Below are 17,852 nucleotides of genomic sequence, written 5' to 3' on the forward strand. Positions count from 1 at the left end.
TTTAGGTAGATGAATCTGTGGTGGAATGAATATTATACGTAAGTTTTGATGAATGAATAGAAGTCATAATAGAAGCAATTTCATAATTTTCAACAGGCTTCCACAGCAATGACTGATTACTGAAGCATTTCCGATGAATGACTCAAATAGAAAGAACATGTCTATCAGTTTTGCAGTGCACAAAAGAATGCACAACGGACATGTTAATTTCCAAACTTAGATTCAAAAAACTAACTGGCAGATTCCACAGAACAGAGACCTGATTGACCATAGTGAAATGTTAAATACTTGGAATGTTAAATGACCATAACTTTCATCTGAAACTGAGTCTGAAGTGGTTACTTTTTAATTTTTTACATTTTTTGGAGCATAATTTACATACAGTGAAGTGCACAATTTAAGAGAACCATTCAGTTTTGACAATTGCGTACACCTGTTCAACCCAAGAGATAGAATAGTCACATCCTCACAGAAATTTCCTCATGGACCCTCCCAGTCAGCCCCCACTGAGAGGCAAACTCTGCTCTGATTTCTTTCGCCCTCCGTTAGTTCGTCTAGTCCTGGAAGTCTATCAGTGGAATCATACACTATACACTCTTTTCTGTCTACTCTCTTTCAGTCAGTAAAGTGGTTTTGAGGGTCATCCGTTTCATTGGGTTTATCAGTAGTTTCACACAGGTTGGATTCCCTGGAAAGAGACAAAGATTAGCATGCAGGGCATTTATTAAGGAAGCCCCTTGGGATCTGCAGCTTTGGAAGGGAGGCCAAAGAGGCAGGGTTGAGCAAAGGGAAAAGTGGAGCTGTGAAGCCAAACCCCAGCTTCAGCTGGTCCCAGTGGATGCTTTCAGTGAGGGCTGCCATTGGAGCAGGGGACATTCAGGGATACTGTCCACCAGTGGGCGCGCTGGAGCTGGAGGGCTGTCAGGGCAGTCCCAAGCTGTGGCAAGTTCTGCCCCCTGCTATTGATCAGGCCTTGGATAGGGGCTGCTTTGGGGAAGGATGTTTGTCTCAGCTAAGGAAATCTCCCCACCCCCGACTGCCAAGGGCTGTCTTCCAGCAACACCGGAGCAGAACGCGAGTAAGTTCTGAATTTCTGAGAAGGTTCGGGCAGCACGTCATAGAGTTTCATTGCTGAGTTCCACTGATGGATATAACACTATATATATTATCCACTCTCCTGTTGATGGATATTTGGCTATTATGAAGAAACCTGCTATGAACATTCTTAAACTGTTTTTTTTTTAATGGATATATGTTTTCATTTCTTTCAGATAAATGCCTAGAAGTAGAATTTCTGAATCATTGGATAGGTGTATGTTTAACTTAATAGAAACTGCCAGACCAAATCTCCAAATTCCAAATTACCATTTTACATTTGTACCAACAGTGAATGAAAGTCCAAGTTGCTATATGTTCTCACCAACACCTGGTGTCTAGTCTTTTTAATTATAGAAAAGACTTGAAAATTTTCTCAACCATGTGGATTGGAATCTTAGAAGGGATTTCTGTTCGGGTTAGAGTTTAGACTAGATCAGTTCAGAATTTATGATACTAAAAAAGCACAATTTCATATACATTTTTATAGCAAAAATCACATTTAAGCTGTTGACTTTAAATCCTTTTTTTATTTTGGAGGTGTACTGCCATATCCAAACTTATTTTAAATTAGTTTGAATTCGGAAAGTGCATGTTAAACTTAAATGTGCACTTAATCTGAAATTAAACCTCCTTAATGGTAATATTCTTCTGTATTTGAATATGAATTATGGTGCTTAGGTTCTTTTTCCTAACAGATTCCTTCAATAAAGTGTACTTAAATAATGTGCTTTAATAGTACTGATCAGTTACTGTCTGCAAGGCTGTGTGCTAATCATATCACGTGGCATCATATCAGTTAATCCTTATGAGTAATTTAGGCAGATAATATAATTATCACCCCCATCTTGCAAATGAGGAAACAATAGGGAAAGATGGAGCTGCTTCATTCATGCAACAAGTATTTATTGATTGCCCCCAACATGCAAGGAGATAAGGTATTGAACAAAAAAATATTTTTCCTCATAGAACTTGCATTCCAATAGAAGGAGGTAGGACATAGAAAGTTAGATAGGAGATAGATAGATGATCGATAGATATAGGTTCATTCTTCTTGTGCTTTCAGTCTGTATTTTTAAAAATTTTGTAAAGTAACTGGATAGAATGATATATCCATACATTATACTATATTATTATACTTCTAGGCATTATATGTATAGTAGGCATCCACAACTGGCTAAGAGTTGCAGATGTGGGTCCAGATAATTGTTTGAGGGTCGAGAATGGGTCACAGTCACAGTCCTTGGAGCTTAGACTCACACTTTGGTTTCTAAACTATTTAGGTGACTTCCTAAGAATTGCTTCTGTAATTCAGATATCCTGGGTGGGCTGGACAGTTCAGCTATGCCAGTATAATATTTTTGAATGGGAAATGATATAAGTTCATAAAAGCCATCTATTTTGATATACGAACTACCTCTCCTCTCAACTATTGTCTGTAGTCTATGTTTCTGGCTGTGCCTCTCTTTGATCATGCCAAAATGGGAAAAGGGTAAGCTTAACCTTCCGGCATCCCCCTCAGCTGCTAAGATCTTCCCATTCCATGCTATACCTCTCCCTCGATTCCAGTTAAACTTCTCGTATATCTTACTTCCCTTGAAATAATCTATATTTCCACCTGTATTAGTTAATGTATTGCTGTATAACAATGTTACCAAAACTTACCAGCTTGAAACAACATATTATCTTTCCATTTCTGTGTGTCAAGAGCTTTGTGTATCAGGAGCTTCGTGGGGACCTCTGCTCAGAATCTTAGAATGCCACAAAGCTGCAACTCAGGTGTCAGCCAGGGCTGTGGTCTCATCTGCAGCTTGGCTGGGGAAGCACATGCTTGCGAGCTCACGTGCTGCTGGCAGCATCCCATTCCTAGCAGAATGCCAGGCGGAAGGCCTCGCCTCCCTGCGGGCTGTGAGCCCGAGTCCTCTTCAGAAGATGCTTTCTTGACGGCCTTCTCCACACGGCAACTTGCTTCTTCAAAGCCACCAAGAGAGCGTTTCATTCTCCTCTCTTGGCTTCTCTTTTGTTGTGTTTAGCTCCTCGAGAGACAAATAATCCAATTTTATGTAATGTAAGCACATGCATGTAATTACATATGCCTTTGCCATAGTCTGTTGGTTAGAAGAAAGTCAGATCCCACCCGCCCTCAAGGAAAGGGGCTTGCACAATGTGTGACTACATGGGGGCCACCCTAGCATCTGCCCACCACACCCCCAATGTTCTGAATTTCCTCTATTACTTGAGTCAAATGTTTCCTCCCTGCAAAAGCTGAGTAAATTAGAAGCCTCCCTCCAGTTTGTTAACCGTATGCAGTGATTTGTGTGTTAATGAACATCCCCTTTTAGCTTTAGTGCTGTTACATTTTAACCAAATCAGTTTTTACAAGATGTGGAGAAACTGAACAAAGCTTTGAGGGTATTGAAAATTTAAGTGTATATATTCCTTAGGCGATGGCAATATTTGGATTCTATGTTTTCTCCATTACTGAATAAAAAAACCACACCAAAAAAACAAAAAACCCATAAGTCCTGACCAGTAAATGGTATTGTATTGACACTACTGCTTACTGCTAGGGCAGACAGTGCACCCCACAGAGCTTTGACTGCATCCTCACTTTCCTTTTCCTGTTTCCCCTGGTACCCACAGACCGAAAGAGTTCATTGATACAGATTACATTCATTCACTCATTCCTATAGAAAATGCATGCCCTCGGAGTGCTTACCCGGGTGCTCGCACTTTGTTGGTAAACAGGACATGGGCCTCCAAAACCCGTTCAAGTCCAGTGCAGGAGACATTCGAGGAGTCACCTCTAGGAACGATTCCATGGTGGAAGTTGCTGTGGAAATACATAAATTTAGGTACTAGAAAATTTGACATCTAAGCCAATGTGTCTTTGAAAGCATAACATAGGAGAATCAGAGGCTAGATATTGAGAATCAGTCAACCAAATTAGACATAAAAAAATAAAACCCGAGGAAGGATGTGTCCTCTAGGTGTTCATAGAAGAGAGGGGTGTTCATAAAAAAGACTTTAGGGGAAACCTGGATAGAAGATGGAAAAAATATGCCTTGAATTTTTAGTAACTGCCGTGTTAGGTGCTGTGAAAGAAAGTCTTATTCATCAGGCAGTAATTTGAATTTTCAGGGTAAAGCACTAGGTATTTCTATGTTGACATAAATAATGGAATACACCTAAATATCTGTAGTGCTTTTGTGTAAGATGAAAAATTCTAGATAAAACAGGGTAACATTTAGCTTGAAAACAAAGCACAAATTATCACCTTAAAATCAGACTCAAGTGGGAAATGTATATTAATGTTGACAGTTTTATTTAATAAATGTAGCTGAATATTGTTTTCAGCACTGGTTCCCAGAAACAAATCATTGTCTTACTGGTTCACAAAACAATATACAAACCTATAAAGAAGATAACAAATAACCTGAAGAAACAGTGAAATCTTTGGCACTTTTTGTGGGTCTTGGAATATTCTAGAGCAAAGCAAAATCCACAGCATTTTCCCTTGCTAAGTAAATAAACAAAGTATAACCACAAATATTTCAGGTAAAGATTGCTTCTTACTATATACTGGGCCCCTCTGTAACTTATAGAAATTTCCCTTGTGCTTTCTCATAATTGAAAGCCTGCTGCTTAGAGAAGTTGGGGAATGAAAACCCTTTCATAAAAAAGTCTCTAGATGCTTGGAGAGTGGTATGTGGATTTAAAGTGGCAATATTCCAAGCCCACTGTGTATCCTCTTGTTAATTGTGTGATTTCTCCCTGAATGAATCTCATTTTGATGAAAGGTTAAGTCTGAACACCTGCAGGTTGCCTCACCCCCCTTCTTGGTTCCCATCTTGTTCACCTATTTGGAGAATGTGTCAACCTTCCTTAATTGAGAAGTGACTTGTAGTGACTGAAATTTGTTTTGTATTATAAGGTGTCTTCAATATGCACAACTTTCTCTAGAGGGTTGTTTTACTTGGAAGCATGTCTTAAATTCAGATTTGAGTTCTAATAAAACTAAATATGTTTTTAGGAACAAATCTTACTGCTTTTTTTTTCGTGTTTTAAAATACCAGAAACATACACGTAAAGAAGAGTTGAAGTAAAGCTTGTTAGATATGAGAAACTACTCTTTTGTCTGTGATTAACTTAAGATATCATTTGGAGTTTTAAAGATATTACCGTGCTACAAATAAAAATATTACAGAGACGTATTTACTCTACAGGAAACAAAAGGAAGCAGCAGATAGGAGTTGTTCATCTGTTTTTAGTTATAGAATGCTGAGCTATTTAATAATGGACATGGTTTAAATAACACTGGAAATGCATCCGTGTTTTTTCCTGGATGCAAAATAATAACTTTTAAATTCATCTTCCACTAGTGATGTTTCAGTTCTTATAACTTACCAGGTAGTTCTGTTCTTCATCTTGGATTTTCTTCAGCAACATTCCAATTACGTTTTCCATTCAGAAATGCAGAATGTTCTCTAAATTTATTGAATCAACCCTCACTTTTCACATCACACATTTCAGATGAATGAAGGCACTAAAGATACCAATCCAGTGAATCATCTCTCTTGACTTTTTAGTTCTTATTTTGTTTGTGTCCTTATTTTTATTATTTCCTTTTTTATTCTGACCATCTTTTTCTTTTTTCTTTTCTTTTTTAGCTTCATCAGTTTAATACTTACCAATTTATATGTGTGGTATATTATTTCTTCCCGAATAAATCTTTTATAATTTTTTTCATATCTTGATTTTTGGAAAGAGAGAGGAAAAAAATTGGTTTGTTGTTCCACTTTTTTTTCTTAAATGTATTCATTGGCCAGGGCTCTTTTTAAAAAGATAATAAATTCAATTAAGCCTTTAACTATACTTCTAATTACCACATTAGCACCATCTAACATGTTCTGTAGTAGTTTCATTGTTGTTTAATTCTAAACGTTTGATAAGTTACAGTCTGATTTCTTTGTGTTCCATAGAAGTACAAATGTTTAGTTTTTAAAAAAAAATGTAAGGGGTTTTGGTTTCTGTTTTCAACTTCTTACTGATTTCTAAGAAATCAACATATTTGTTTACATTATGGTCAGAGATTGTGGTTTGTATTATATGAATTCTTTAAAATTTACTGAGATTTCTCTTATCACCCAGTATTTACTCAATATATAGTTACTATTCCTGGAATACAGGTCTCTACATATGTCTATTGAAACAAGGTTGTCAGTTAGATTGTTCAAATCCGTAACCTTAAAAATGTTGTCTTTTTTGTCTTACTACTTTTTGATTTGTTAAAATCTCTCCATATATTATGGCTTTGTCAATTTATCTTTGTAATTCTGTTTTTGCTTTTTATATTTCAAGGTTCTGATGCAGAGCATACTAGTTGATAACTTTTTATCTATCTTCTTGTTAGATTATTGTTTTTATCATTATATGAGAGGACCTCTATGCTATTTATTATTTTGACTTCAACTTTAATTAATCTTTTGTTGATATTGATATACTAATTTTCCTTTAGTATTTGCTTTTTTCTTTTATACTTTTATTTCTAGCTTTTGCTGTTTAGTTGTATCTCCTAAAACTGGCAGAGAGAGAGAGGTATTGTACTTCTGCGCCCCTCAACTTTTAGTCTCTGTCATTAGATAAGAATATTCCTTACATATTTAATGCATTTACTGTGTTAGACTTGCATTCATCATCTTAATTTGTGTCATCTTTTTTATTATGTTCTTTTTCAATTTTTGCTCTCATTTTATTTTCTCATTATCTGAATTAGTGAGACTTTTTTATATCCCCCTTTCTTTTAATTACTGATTTGGAAACTTATTATTGTGTTTTTCTTATTATTGGAAACAATACATTTTTATGACAAAGTAAAAAATTTTTAGCTTGTCTGACCTCCTTCTGGTCAAAATCAAGATCTTAACATAGGCTAAAAACTCCCGACTAGTTTTCCATTTTACAAAGTCAAGAGTTTATTAAGTTCACCTCATTTTATCCACTTCTGTGCTCACTGTTGTTTCTTGCATCCCACCCTTAATCTGGGCTCACTCTCTCTCTTGCTGAAAAATAGTCTGTAGTTCTTTTACCGATCAATCTCTTTTAGTGAGTGAGTGAGTGATTTTAGCGAATGATTGTTTCTCTGGGTATGGAATTCTAAGTTGAAAGTTATTTCTCTATAATACCCCCAAAATAAAAGTCTATTGTTTTCACCCTGGCTGATTGGCTCAGTGGATTGAGTGCTGGCCTGTGAACCAAAATGTCACCGGTTCAATTCCCAGTCAGGGTACATGCCTGGATTACAGGCTAGGTCCCCAGGTAGGGGTGTGTGAGCGGCAACTGAGATACATGGATATTTCTCTCTTTCTCTTCCTCCCTTTCTTCCCTCCTTTCTAAAAATAAATAAGAAAAATCTTTTTTAGAATGTCCATTATTTTCTTGGATTTATTATGATTCCTCAAAGAAGAATCTGTCTTTTCTACCCACTGCTTTTTTACTTTCTCCATATTCTTGATCCTTGATTGCACTAGGGTTGCCTAGGTATAGATTGATTTTTTTCTTTCATGACACATAGAATTGTTTTCATTCTCCCCTTGGATGTCTACTGAACATCTCAAAATTAAACTTCCAATTTTGAGCCACTCTATTCACTGTGGTGCCCATTTTAATTAACAGCAGCTCTACCCTTCTAGTTGCTGACGTAAAATTTTGAAGCCATCCCTGCTTCAGCTGCTTTCTCCCACGCCTCACGTTCAACCTCTGAAGAAATTGGGCTGTACTTTAAAATTCCTGTTGTCTCTCCTGGCCTCGCTGCTTCTAACTTTGTCTCTATCCTCTACTCAAAAGCCATAATGATCTTAAAATATGACTCAGATCACGTCATTCCTTTTTCTAAAACTGGCCTTGCTTCCCCATCTCCCTTGTAGTAAAAGCCGAAGTCCTTATGGTCAACTACAATATTTAACGTACATGTTTTATAATCATCTTATCTCCCCTTCCCACACTCTCATACGCAAGCCCCTGTCTTTAGGGTAACTGGCCTTTCTGCTTGGCGCACCTTTCCCTCAAGTAGCCACATGGCTGATTCTATCCCCTCCGTCAAGTTTGTGCTCAGATCAGCTTTTCGGGAAGGACTGCTTTGACCATCACATACCAGTCCAGTCTTACTTCCCCTTCTTTATTTATTTCAGAGCACTTTTCATCTTCTAGGTTGCTATAAAGTTTACTGATGCATTATGTTAATTTCTTATTTTCTGCTTTCTCGTTAACATGTAAATTCTATGAGTTTAGGTATTTTTGTTGTTGTTGTTTAATTCTCTATCTCAAGTACCTAGAACTGAGCTTGGTACACAGGACATGCATAATAGATGTGTGTTGGTTGAATGACGAATCAATAATGAATTCCTACTCACATAGAACTATCATGCAGATATAATATAGACCCTTATGTACTTTCACAGACTAGGAATGCACTGAAATACAGTTATAGCCCAAATGCCCATTACCTGGTAGAGAGATAAACACACTTTGGGTTAGCTGTATAATGAGAAACACACTTTGGGATAACTGTATAATGAGAACAAAAAGGAACAAAATACTGATACATACAACAACATGATAAATATCAAAAATATTAAGTGAAAGAAGCCAAATATAAAAAACTGCACATGGTGTTATCCCATTTGTATGGAATTTTAGGGAAGGCGGAACGATAGGGAAGGGAAGCAGCCGGTCGTTGCCCGGCGCCGGGGAGCGGTGCAGAGGGCATGATGGAACTCTTCAGCATCCTCAGAGCTTTCTTAAACTTCATTGTGGTGGTGCTTGTACAATACACTTGCAGAAATTCATCGAACTGTGTACTTGAAGTGGGTAGATGGTAGGGTTTTAAAATGATTCATCATAAAGCTGCAAGCAATAAATAAACACATACAGGTAATACTAAGAGCATTATCAGAATTTAATCTTTCTTTGATCTAAGACGCACTTTACGATCTTGAGGCATCTTCAGAAAGAACTGCTGACTTTGTATTGGAAAGATTTGGATTTAGCAGTTAGTAAAATGCAGAGCCTTCCCTTTAGAAGCCCATCGTTCATCCTTGACCCTCGGCCGAACAAACCTCTACCGGTGCTCCCCGTTGTGATCGTTTGCTTGTAAGCCACAGCACCCGCCCTTCCCACGCACAGGCGCCCCCTCTCCGTCACTGGTTTCTCTTTCCGCGATTTTCATTACCCATGATCACCTATGGTCTGACAATATTACATGGAAAATTCCAAAAATAAACAATTCATAAATCTCACATTACTGCCCTTCTGGTAGCGTGAGGAAATGAATTGTCCCGCTCCATCCCGCCCAGGGTCCGAATCACCTCTTTGTCCAGTGTACACAGGCTGAATGCGCCCCCTGCCTGTTATACGCTGTAGCCCTCTCGGTTATCAGATTGACTGGGGCCAGATCCTGGTGCTTATATCCAAGTAACTCTTATTTTACTTATTAGTGACCCCCAAACCACTCACATCACTTTTTAAATAATATATTGTTATAATTGTTCTATTTTATTATTATCACTGTTAATCTCTTACTGGACCTAATTTATAACTTAAACTTTACTGTAAGTTTGTATATATGGGGAAAAAACACATAGTACATATAAGGTTTGGTACCATCTATAGTTTAAGGAATGCCCTGGGGGGATCTTGGAACGGATCCTCCCCAAACAAGGGGTCACTTCTCTATGGGGGGGGGGCAAAAGGAGGTTTACAGTTGTGAGTACCTTACGCACAGTTTATTCTTGTATTATTATTTATTAATTATTGTATTATTCTCCATTCAAGCAACTGTAAACCTCCTTTTGCCCCATCCTGTATATACTATAAATCCTACCAGAGGAGGGTCTATACATCACTTCCTGTTCATACACTAGAGGTACTGGTCCCCATGAGAGGCCCTCTGTGAATTCTGGTTCAATGTCTAGAGGATTGTTAATGAAAGGGCACGTAAAAGGAACTGTACAGTCAACTCCCAGACTTGATATTGTCTTGCAGTGGAGTCCACATACGATTACCAAAATTATACATACAGTCCTAATGGACTTTTTCCCCATCCACACTTGAAGTTGCTATAATTGAGGAGATAACCTAAATGCTTATTCTCTTATTTACCACATATGTAGTGAAGCACCCTCTCTGTGCCCAACACCTTGTTATATTCTAGGGAAGGATACAATGGTTAATAATACTGTGGTTTGGGTCTTATTTAAAGCAATTATTTTCTGTAAATTGGGCAGTAATTATTAAAGATGTCTGTAAGTGCTGTTCTCTATAGATTTTTGGTGAATAAATTGAAGATTATTAATTGTATATCAGTGGCCAGAGTTTAATGTACAGTGAATGAGTAATTTGTTTTTCTTATGAAATGATGTGCAGCAAATTGCATCCTTTTTTTTTTTCCTGGGACGGGGCAAAGTTTTTGGAAAAGGAAATTCCAGCACCACCCCCTGAGGTCTTTATTTGCCAGAGTAAATCTTCCAACTGTCCAGCTCAATCAGTAAGTAAGCACACGTGAGACCCAGCACGCCCTCTACACAAAGGCAGGACCAAGGTATTTTGTTAATCCTTTTAGCTTGAGCAAGCAGCAGAAGGAAAACTCAGGAAATAAATCATATAAAAATATGAGAACAATAGGAAAGAAAAGCCTGTCTTACAGGTTTGTTTCCTGTTCTGATACTCGTGGAATGTGGTTTTCTCTCCTACTGATGCTTAATATAACTAAAATGTCCAAAGATGTAATTTTTTTCCTTAACCAAAGTTCTCCTTGATCTGTTTATATTACCGTGTTAAAACTAAAATCTCTCAGAATTGTCAAAACAAATGGCATAGGAAACATTTGGTTGCAATTGCTACAGAGTAATATCTTTTAAAAGTAAACACTAGCCACATATACAGAATTTCAAGTAAAATTATAAGATATAGTAAAATTGTTTGCCTTTTGGTAAGTTAACTTTTTCAAAAGTAAACTGTCTTTCACAAAATGTAATCAAGTTTTGGGGTAATACAAAGTTTTTAAAAAACAGCAGATGTACTAATTTAAAAAACTACCTTAATGTTTAAAATGTTTTGCACATCAGTTTTTAGTTTCTGAGTTATATATTCTTTTCCTGATTATTAGAACCTCTTGTGTTAAAATAGGCAGCTTAAAAATTGCCCTCTAGCACCTCCATCAGAGGAAGGGAGAAAAGACAGTTTTCTGCTTTTTAATAAATCTGATAATAGTAAGGAGAAAGAAAATAATCAGCTAAAGTGATGCTTTAGATAATCTGTGAATTTCTGTTGCTTCATCTGACCATTGTATGTGGAAAACAAACATATTTTTAAAAATCCTATGTGGACAATTTCTAAGTTTTAATTACTAAGTTCCATTTCCTTCCCACTAAGAAAGGGCTTTCTAGGACTGCAGTTTCCATTACTGAAGGAGATGTCAGTCATTCGTTGGATCTCCATGGCTAACGAAGTTCAGCAATAAGGGCGCCAAGTAAGAGAATCTTCACCTGCTTGTACATGGCCGCTACCAGCCACTGTTGCTACCACGGCCACCACTGTCGTGATCAATCACCTTGTCTCCCTGAGACTCTTCCTAACCCTTCTCTCCTCCAAATGCTGGTTTCCCAAAATTGGTCCTAGCACAGCTGGTAGCATCTGGGCAAAGCAAAGGCCCAGGATGCGTGTTCATGGCATTTGTGCTCTTAGGGAGGAAGCGCTCAGTCTTTCTCCCACTCCAAACTTAAGCTGGCCCTCTGGAGAGCGCTGGCAGTGCCCTCAGTGACAGGATTTAGTAGTGGTGATAGTAGTAATTGGAAGCCACCTTCTCTAGCCGCCATATTATAGGCCTGCCATTTGCACTTTGACCTAGTAGGAAAGGAGTTTTCCACCAACAGATGGCCAAGTTTAGGCTTATGTCTATTGAATCTATTAGATACAGTGATTTCCGTGTGTTAGGAGGGCAAGCGTGACATCGGGTACCCCAGGGGGGCGAGCTTGATAACTCCTACATCAGACTGGCCAAGGGAGTCTGTGTGGGAGGGTAGAATGCTTGAAAATCTCAGTAAGTATACCTCCTTGTTAAGAGACAATCCGGTTTCAGAAAGGGGAAACTCTGTCTAATCCACTCTTAGTTTCTTTCCACAATTAAATGAAGAACTCACAGAAGTTTTTTCAAGTATTAAACAATATTTAGATAGACTGTTAGTGGAAAAATCAGTAGATGCCATCACTCTGTATTTTTAGGAAGGCTTAACATCACTGATTCCTCAAGCGCTGTCCTGGTATGATTTGGTGACAGCAAATTACAAAAGATGAAAGTAGTGGCATGCTGAAGTCAGCTCATACAGGCCGGTTGTTATATGTCCAGGGATTTTGCAAACCAGTTGACATAAATTTTGCAAGCTGCTTGACCACGTGTTGAACTGGCCACTGGAGGAGTGTGTACACCTTGGAAACTGGCAAACACTAAAAATTGCACATCAGTCTTGTCCCCTACCCCCAGATAAAACTGATTAAATGTCAGGGTATCGCTGGATAAGAAGCTGGTTTAGAAATATAGTCCAAATAGCAGGGCCAATGAGATAAATGCTGAAGAATTATGGATGGTTTCTTCAGAGTTAAATGTTGGCACTAATTTTGCTTAGCATTTTTGTAAATCCCCTGGAAAGAGGTAATAGACAACTATCCATATTTTTCAGATAACATTAAACATTCCCACAGTTTAAACTCTAGGCCCATAGAATTAACATCCAGAACTCTTAGAAAACTGTGAGTTGGCTGAATAATAGCAGGATAAGGAAAGAGTAAGGCAAATTGGGGGGAAATTATATTTAAATACCCATGTTAAGCAAGTTCCAACCTGTATATTACAACCTAGAAATGAAATTTAGTGTTTTCTGTAGACTTTTTCTATGTTCATCAGAATAATTTGTTAGCTGTGGTAGAAGGGCTGCTTGAGCGCCAAGCCCATCCGATGGTCTGGAAATCGAATAGAACAAGGGCCCCACCCGTCTGTCGGAACCCGGTGCACACTTCCTGCGGCTTTGGTTGACATGCTTCACGGATAATGTAATGGAACTGGAAAAGTTTCAGAGAAAAGTTCGTAACCTGATCGGGGGATTATAAGAATCCCAGATGAGGCTAAGATTATATTAACTAGCAAATCCTGAAAGGTTTTGAATAAAGTAAATATGGATGGATTTAGCAAATACTGAAAGACTGGAACTATGGAGTAGTACCACTTTGATGTTTGAAATAAGAATCTGTAGAAGAAAATAAAGGAGACACATTATTGTTTCTCAAGGAAAAGAAGCAATGAGAGCAAAAATATTGTATCTCAAAGTTGATTTTTTTTTAAAAAAAGATTTTATTTATTTTTAGAGAGGAGAAAGGAGGGAGAAATAGAGGGAGAGAAATATCAATGTGTGGTTGCCTCTTGAGCGCCCCCTACTGGGGACATGGCCCACAACTCAGATTTGTGCCCTGACGGGCTGTCAGACCAGCGAACTTTTTATTCGCAGGCTGGCGCTCAATCCACTGAGCCACACCAGTTGAATTTTTGTCAGTTTTAGAAAATCATTACATTTATGTATTTGAATGTACAACATTTAATATGGATTTCCTCTAATCAATGACTGCCATTATTAATTAGATTCCATCAGCCAAAGAGAGAGCGACAAGTTCCCCTCTCTCAATTGAGGGTGAAGGACACTTAACCTGGGCTTTTTGTTGTTGTTTTAAGGCAACTGAAAGCAAAGAAATGGAAAAATCACTACCGTTGCTTACTTTCACTGCTAGAGCCCCCAAAACACAACATTTTTGCACTTTTAAGGAAACTTAGTTGAGTAATTTCAATATTCTAATTAAAACTCACATCTTAATCCTCCATTCGTTTTTAAAAAATCATGATTTCTTAAGAGTGAATTAGGCAAAGGGAAGTAGATAGTTGATCACACTATTCCGGGGGGGTGTGGGGATCTTGCCCACAATCAGGTGGGCTTTTTGGGTGTTAAAAATTAGGGCAATTATGATGAAATAAAGAAGCAAATATCTTTTAAAAATAAAGCAACACACAGATACATATTGCTTTTTATCTTTTATATATAAAATAGAAAATACTATTGCTTTTCTATTTTTGAAGTGTATTTTCACAAGTTATGGATTCCTGAGGTTTTAGGGATTTTTTAAAGCACCTAGCACTCTTTCCCAGTTTCAGTGGTTTATGGTGATACATCAGTTGTGATTCAGTGTGCTCTGCCTCTTTAGATAACATGGTGGGGGCAAAAGTAGGTTTATAGTTTGTGTGGAAAATAATACAATAATAAATAATAACACAAGAATAAGCTCTGTTTTGAGCACTCATAACAGGTACACCATCTTTTGCCAACCCCTGTATATATATGTGTGTGTGTGTGTGTGTGTATGTCCTAGATGTTTCATCATGCTAATTCATCATCAATTGTAAATACCAAGAGTATTTATTAATATTTGGGGAGTTTGGAGCTTTTTTTGTTTTTAATCCTCACCCAAGGATATAATAACCGACTTTAAAGAGAGAGTGCGGAAGAGAGTGACAAGCATCGATGCATTGCCTCTGATAGGTGCTCTGCCTGGGATCAAACCAGAACTCTGCAAACTTTTGATGAACCGGCAGACACTCCAACCAACTGAGCAACCCAGCCAGGGCTATATTCGTATTTTGAAGACGACTGAGATTATCCTATTTAATAGGATATTATAGTAGACTTTAATTCAACTTTGAGGCAACGTTATCTTTCAAAATAAATTACTATTGTTTTTGTTGTCTTTACCTTTCGCGTCAATATGTTTTAAACACCTTACCACATGGTCTCCTAGTCCTCACCGTGATTTGTTTGTAATATAGGAAAGGTGAGTGTCAGAGACTTTAGGTGGTAGAATGTGTGCTTTAATTGATCTTATCCATAGACCCAGCTTTCAGGTTTATTGTGCAGCCTGACTGAGGCCACCAGTGTCGTCCGTTTGTTTTTTAGTTATATTTGTTACAAGGGAGATAATTTTTAAAATAAGAAAAAAATGCACAAAAAAGGAGACATCTAACAGTGCTGCAATACTGCAAACACTATGTCAGGAAGGAAATTAACATTAAAGAAACAAATTTTCTTAAATTAAGTACCCTGACTAAGTAATTCCTTTTCTTCCACCCCTAAAGGATCATTTGACATTGGACCTTTTAAGTTAAAAGGGAGTCGCCTGAACTATCTACTGCCATGGATGGAGGGGGATGTGCTGGCCTCCTAGAACCCGGGCCTCTCCCCTCCCCACTCCTTCGCCCCCACTTCCCCCTGCCCCCCTCCCTCTCGCCCTCTCCCCCTCACTCCTCCTCCGTGACCCCTGACCCTGGCTAATCTGCATAGAGGAATGACAGGCATCCGCTGGGCAGGATCCGCCTTGCCGGCTGTGGCCGGCGGGGCTGGGAGACCCGCGCTGGGAGAAGGTGAGGGACCCTGCGGGCAGCTCCGCACAGACCGGGAGATGAGCGCTTGGAACTCTTTCTGCGAGCGGACCCATGATCGAAGGACCAAAAGAGCCCTGTGATCGCCGGACCTGGCCCTGCGACCCTAGACATGGGCCAGACCTCGGTCTCCACGCTGTCCCCGCAGCCCAGCAGCGGTGAGTCCCGGGCGCACGCGATGCGCTCCCGCGGCGCGGGCCAGCGCTGGGCTCGCTTGGGGCAGCGGGGACGGTCGGGGGCCCCTCGACTAGTCCTGCTCTGCCCGAACCCGCGAGTCCCTCCGAGAAACCCGAGAGGTAGCGCTCCCCCGAACTCTTTGTCGTGGAAAAGTGGAATGCCTTTTGGGATCCAGCCGATTTTACCTTAAAGGCACAGGCTCCATTTTCTGCACGGGATGCCTCCCTTAGGTCTTTATCTGAGTTACTTCTGAGCCTGAAATTTACAAGAAACGCCATTTGCGTAGCGCTGTGTTTTTAAAACGCTTAACTTAGAGAGTAAGATAAACGTGCCAACAGGTTATTCTGTAGTTACACTTGGCTTCTGGACAGACCAGAACTGAATTCTTTCAAGCATTTCAACTGATTTATGGTTTGTTTTTTTGGAGTAGACGTGCTTTCTCTTCTCCTGGTAGACTGCTGAATACTTAGTAACTAACTACAAAAAAGAAATGCTTAATTGTTTCAAATGATTCTTGTGTTGTTTATGTTAGACACACAAGCTATAAGATTTGGGGGAATATATCTCATGAACTCAGCTACCGAGCACTTAAGTTTGTATTATGGAAACGTGTGTAACGTTTCTGAGTTATAATGCCCTGTTTTAAGCTTCTTTTTTTTCCATTTAATTAAACAAAAAAGAAAACGTAGGAAGGTACATGTGGCATTTCTCCAGGAGTGCAGGGATAAACAACTTTTTGGTCGTGTTACTTGTGTCTGGAGAATGAAATAAATTTAAAAGGTACCATTTTGATATTTTTCCATAGACAATTAAAGATGCCTCAAAGAGGCCATTTCCATTTTTCCTTGAGATATTTGATACACTTTTAAAATTGTGTAAGCATCTACAGGATCTTCCTGAGAGGAAATGACAGGGCATAGATGAAGGTTTTTTTTAATCAGCTCCAGGATGTCTCTAACTAGATAGACTTCTATCATCACAACCTCTCCCCACATGGGTTTGTTTATTACACTCCAGGGCCTCACTCCCTGAAATATCATACATTTTGCTGGGGCTTATGTTGATGCCCTAAAAGAATGAACCCTCTGCCATGGAGAGAAACGAGAACCCCAAAAGGTCACACCTTCCCTTACTGACATGGTTGTACATTGCTCCAGAACATCAGAGACTTCATATTGATGGCTTTTTGGAGATTTGGGAGAGGGTGTGTTGATTGGGATCTTAATTTTAGAAAACTATGTTGTGCACATAGACTTAGTTTCCTTTGTCTTTGAAGCAGTGTGACTTCTATTATTTCAAGGAAGAGTTATATTTTTAAATTTCTGCGCTGGCAAAGCAGAGAACTAAGTCAGTACTCTAGCATCTCAAGTATAAAGTACTACCCTGAATATAGTTCTTTTGCCACAAAGTATTAAGGTGGAGTTATTATTAGAAGAGTGAATTTTGTGTTTACAAAAATCAAGGAATATTCCATAAATGATGACTAAGAAGAAGGACAGAATCCTAAAATGAGACTTTTCCTAGCTCTTATCCAGTAGGACAAAAAACACCCAGGTTGCTCTCCTTTGTGAAATGGCTAATCATGTCAAGAGATTGTGCCATTTATTTAGATAAAAGTAATTTCGGCAAAAAGTTATTCTTGACCATAAAAGATATTTCAGAGAAATAGCTCACGATATGAATTTACTTAAATGGTGGCGCTTCTGTTTAGTTGTTTAAGAGCTTGTATGTGTAGAAGTGACAGTCCACACATCATGAGTAGCGAGGATTTTTCCAGTTCTGTTTTTGTTTTGTTGGTTAAGGGATGATAGTGGCTATGACTCAGGTTTTGGTATTGGAAGAATGGAGTAATTTTCTCACGCTACCCACTTGGGTTCTCTAAGTCAATTACTATGGCTCCGTTTCCCTGAAGTTTTACCATCATCAAATTCTAAATGAAAATATAAAACCAACAATGACCAAAGAACTTTTGGTTGTCACATCGAAGGTTTATATTCATGTTGGTGTTCTTCTCTGAGAATGTCAAACCCTCTACTCTTCCAAGTATTTT

At 38.5% G+C, this 17,852-nt stretch overlaps 1 protein-coding gene across 3 annotated transcripts in view; it reads left to right on the top strand.

Annotated features, from left to right (window-relative positions):
• Positions 1-17,852, top strand: part of PHACTR2 (phosphatase and actin regulator 2) — a 156,937-nt gene that overhangs the window by 42,467 nt on the left and 96,618 nt on the right. For 2 of the 3 annotated variants that reach the window (XM_054570059.1, XM_054570061.1), the window contains exon 1: positions 15,542-15,783. The exons of the other annotated variant lie outside the window; for it this stretch is intronic. In XM_054570059.1, the coding sequence (XP_054426034.1) occupies positions 15,738-15,783 (46 nt within the window). In that variant the 5' untranslated portion in view covers positions 15,542-15,737. Of the gene's footprint in view, positions 1-15,541; positions 15,784-17,852 lie in introns of those variants that run through there. 3 annotated transcript variants of the gene reach the window in all.

Source organism: Pteronotus mesoamericanus, unplaced genomic scaffold, assembly GCF_021234165.1.
Source record: "Pteronotus mesoamericanus isolate MK-2021 breed Mesoamerican mustached bat unplaced genomic scaffold, CSHL_Meso_final contig_20, whole genome shotgun sequence".
NCBI classification, from domain to species: Eukaryota; Metazoa; Chordata; class Mammalia; order Chiroptera; family Mormoopidae; genus Pteronotus; species Pteronotus mesoamericanus.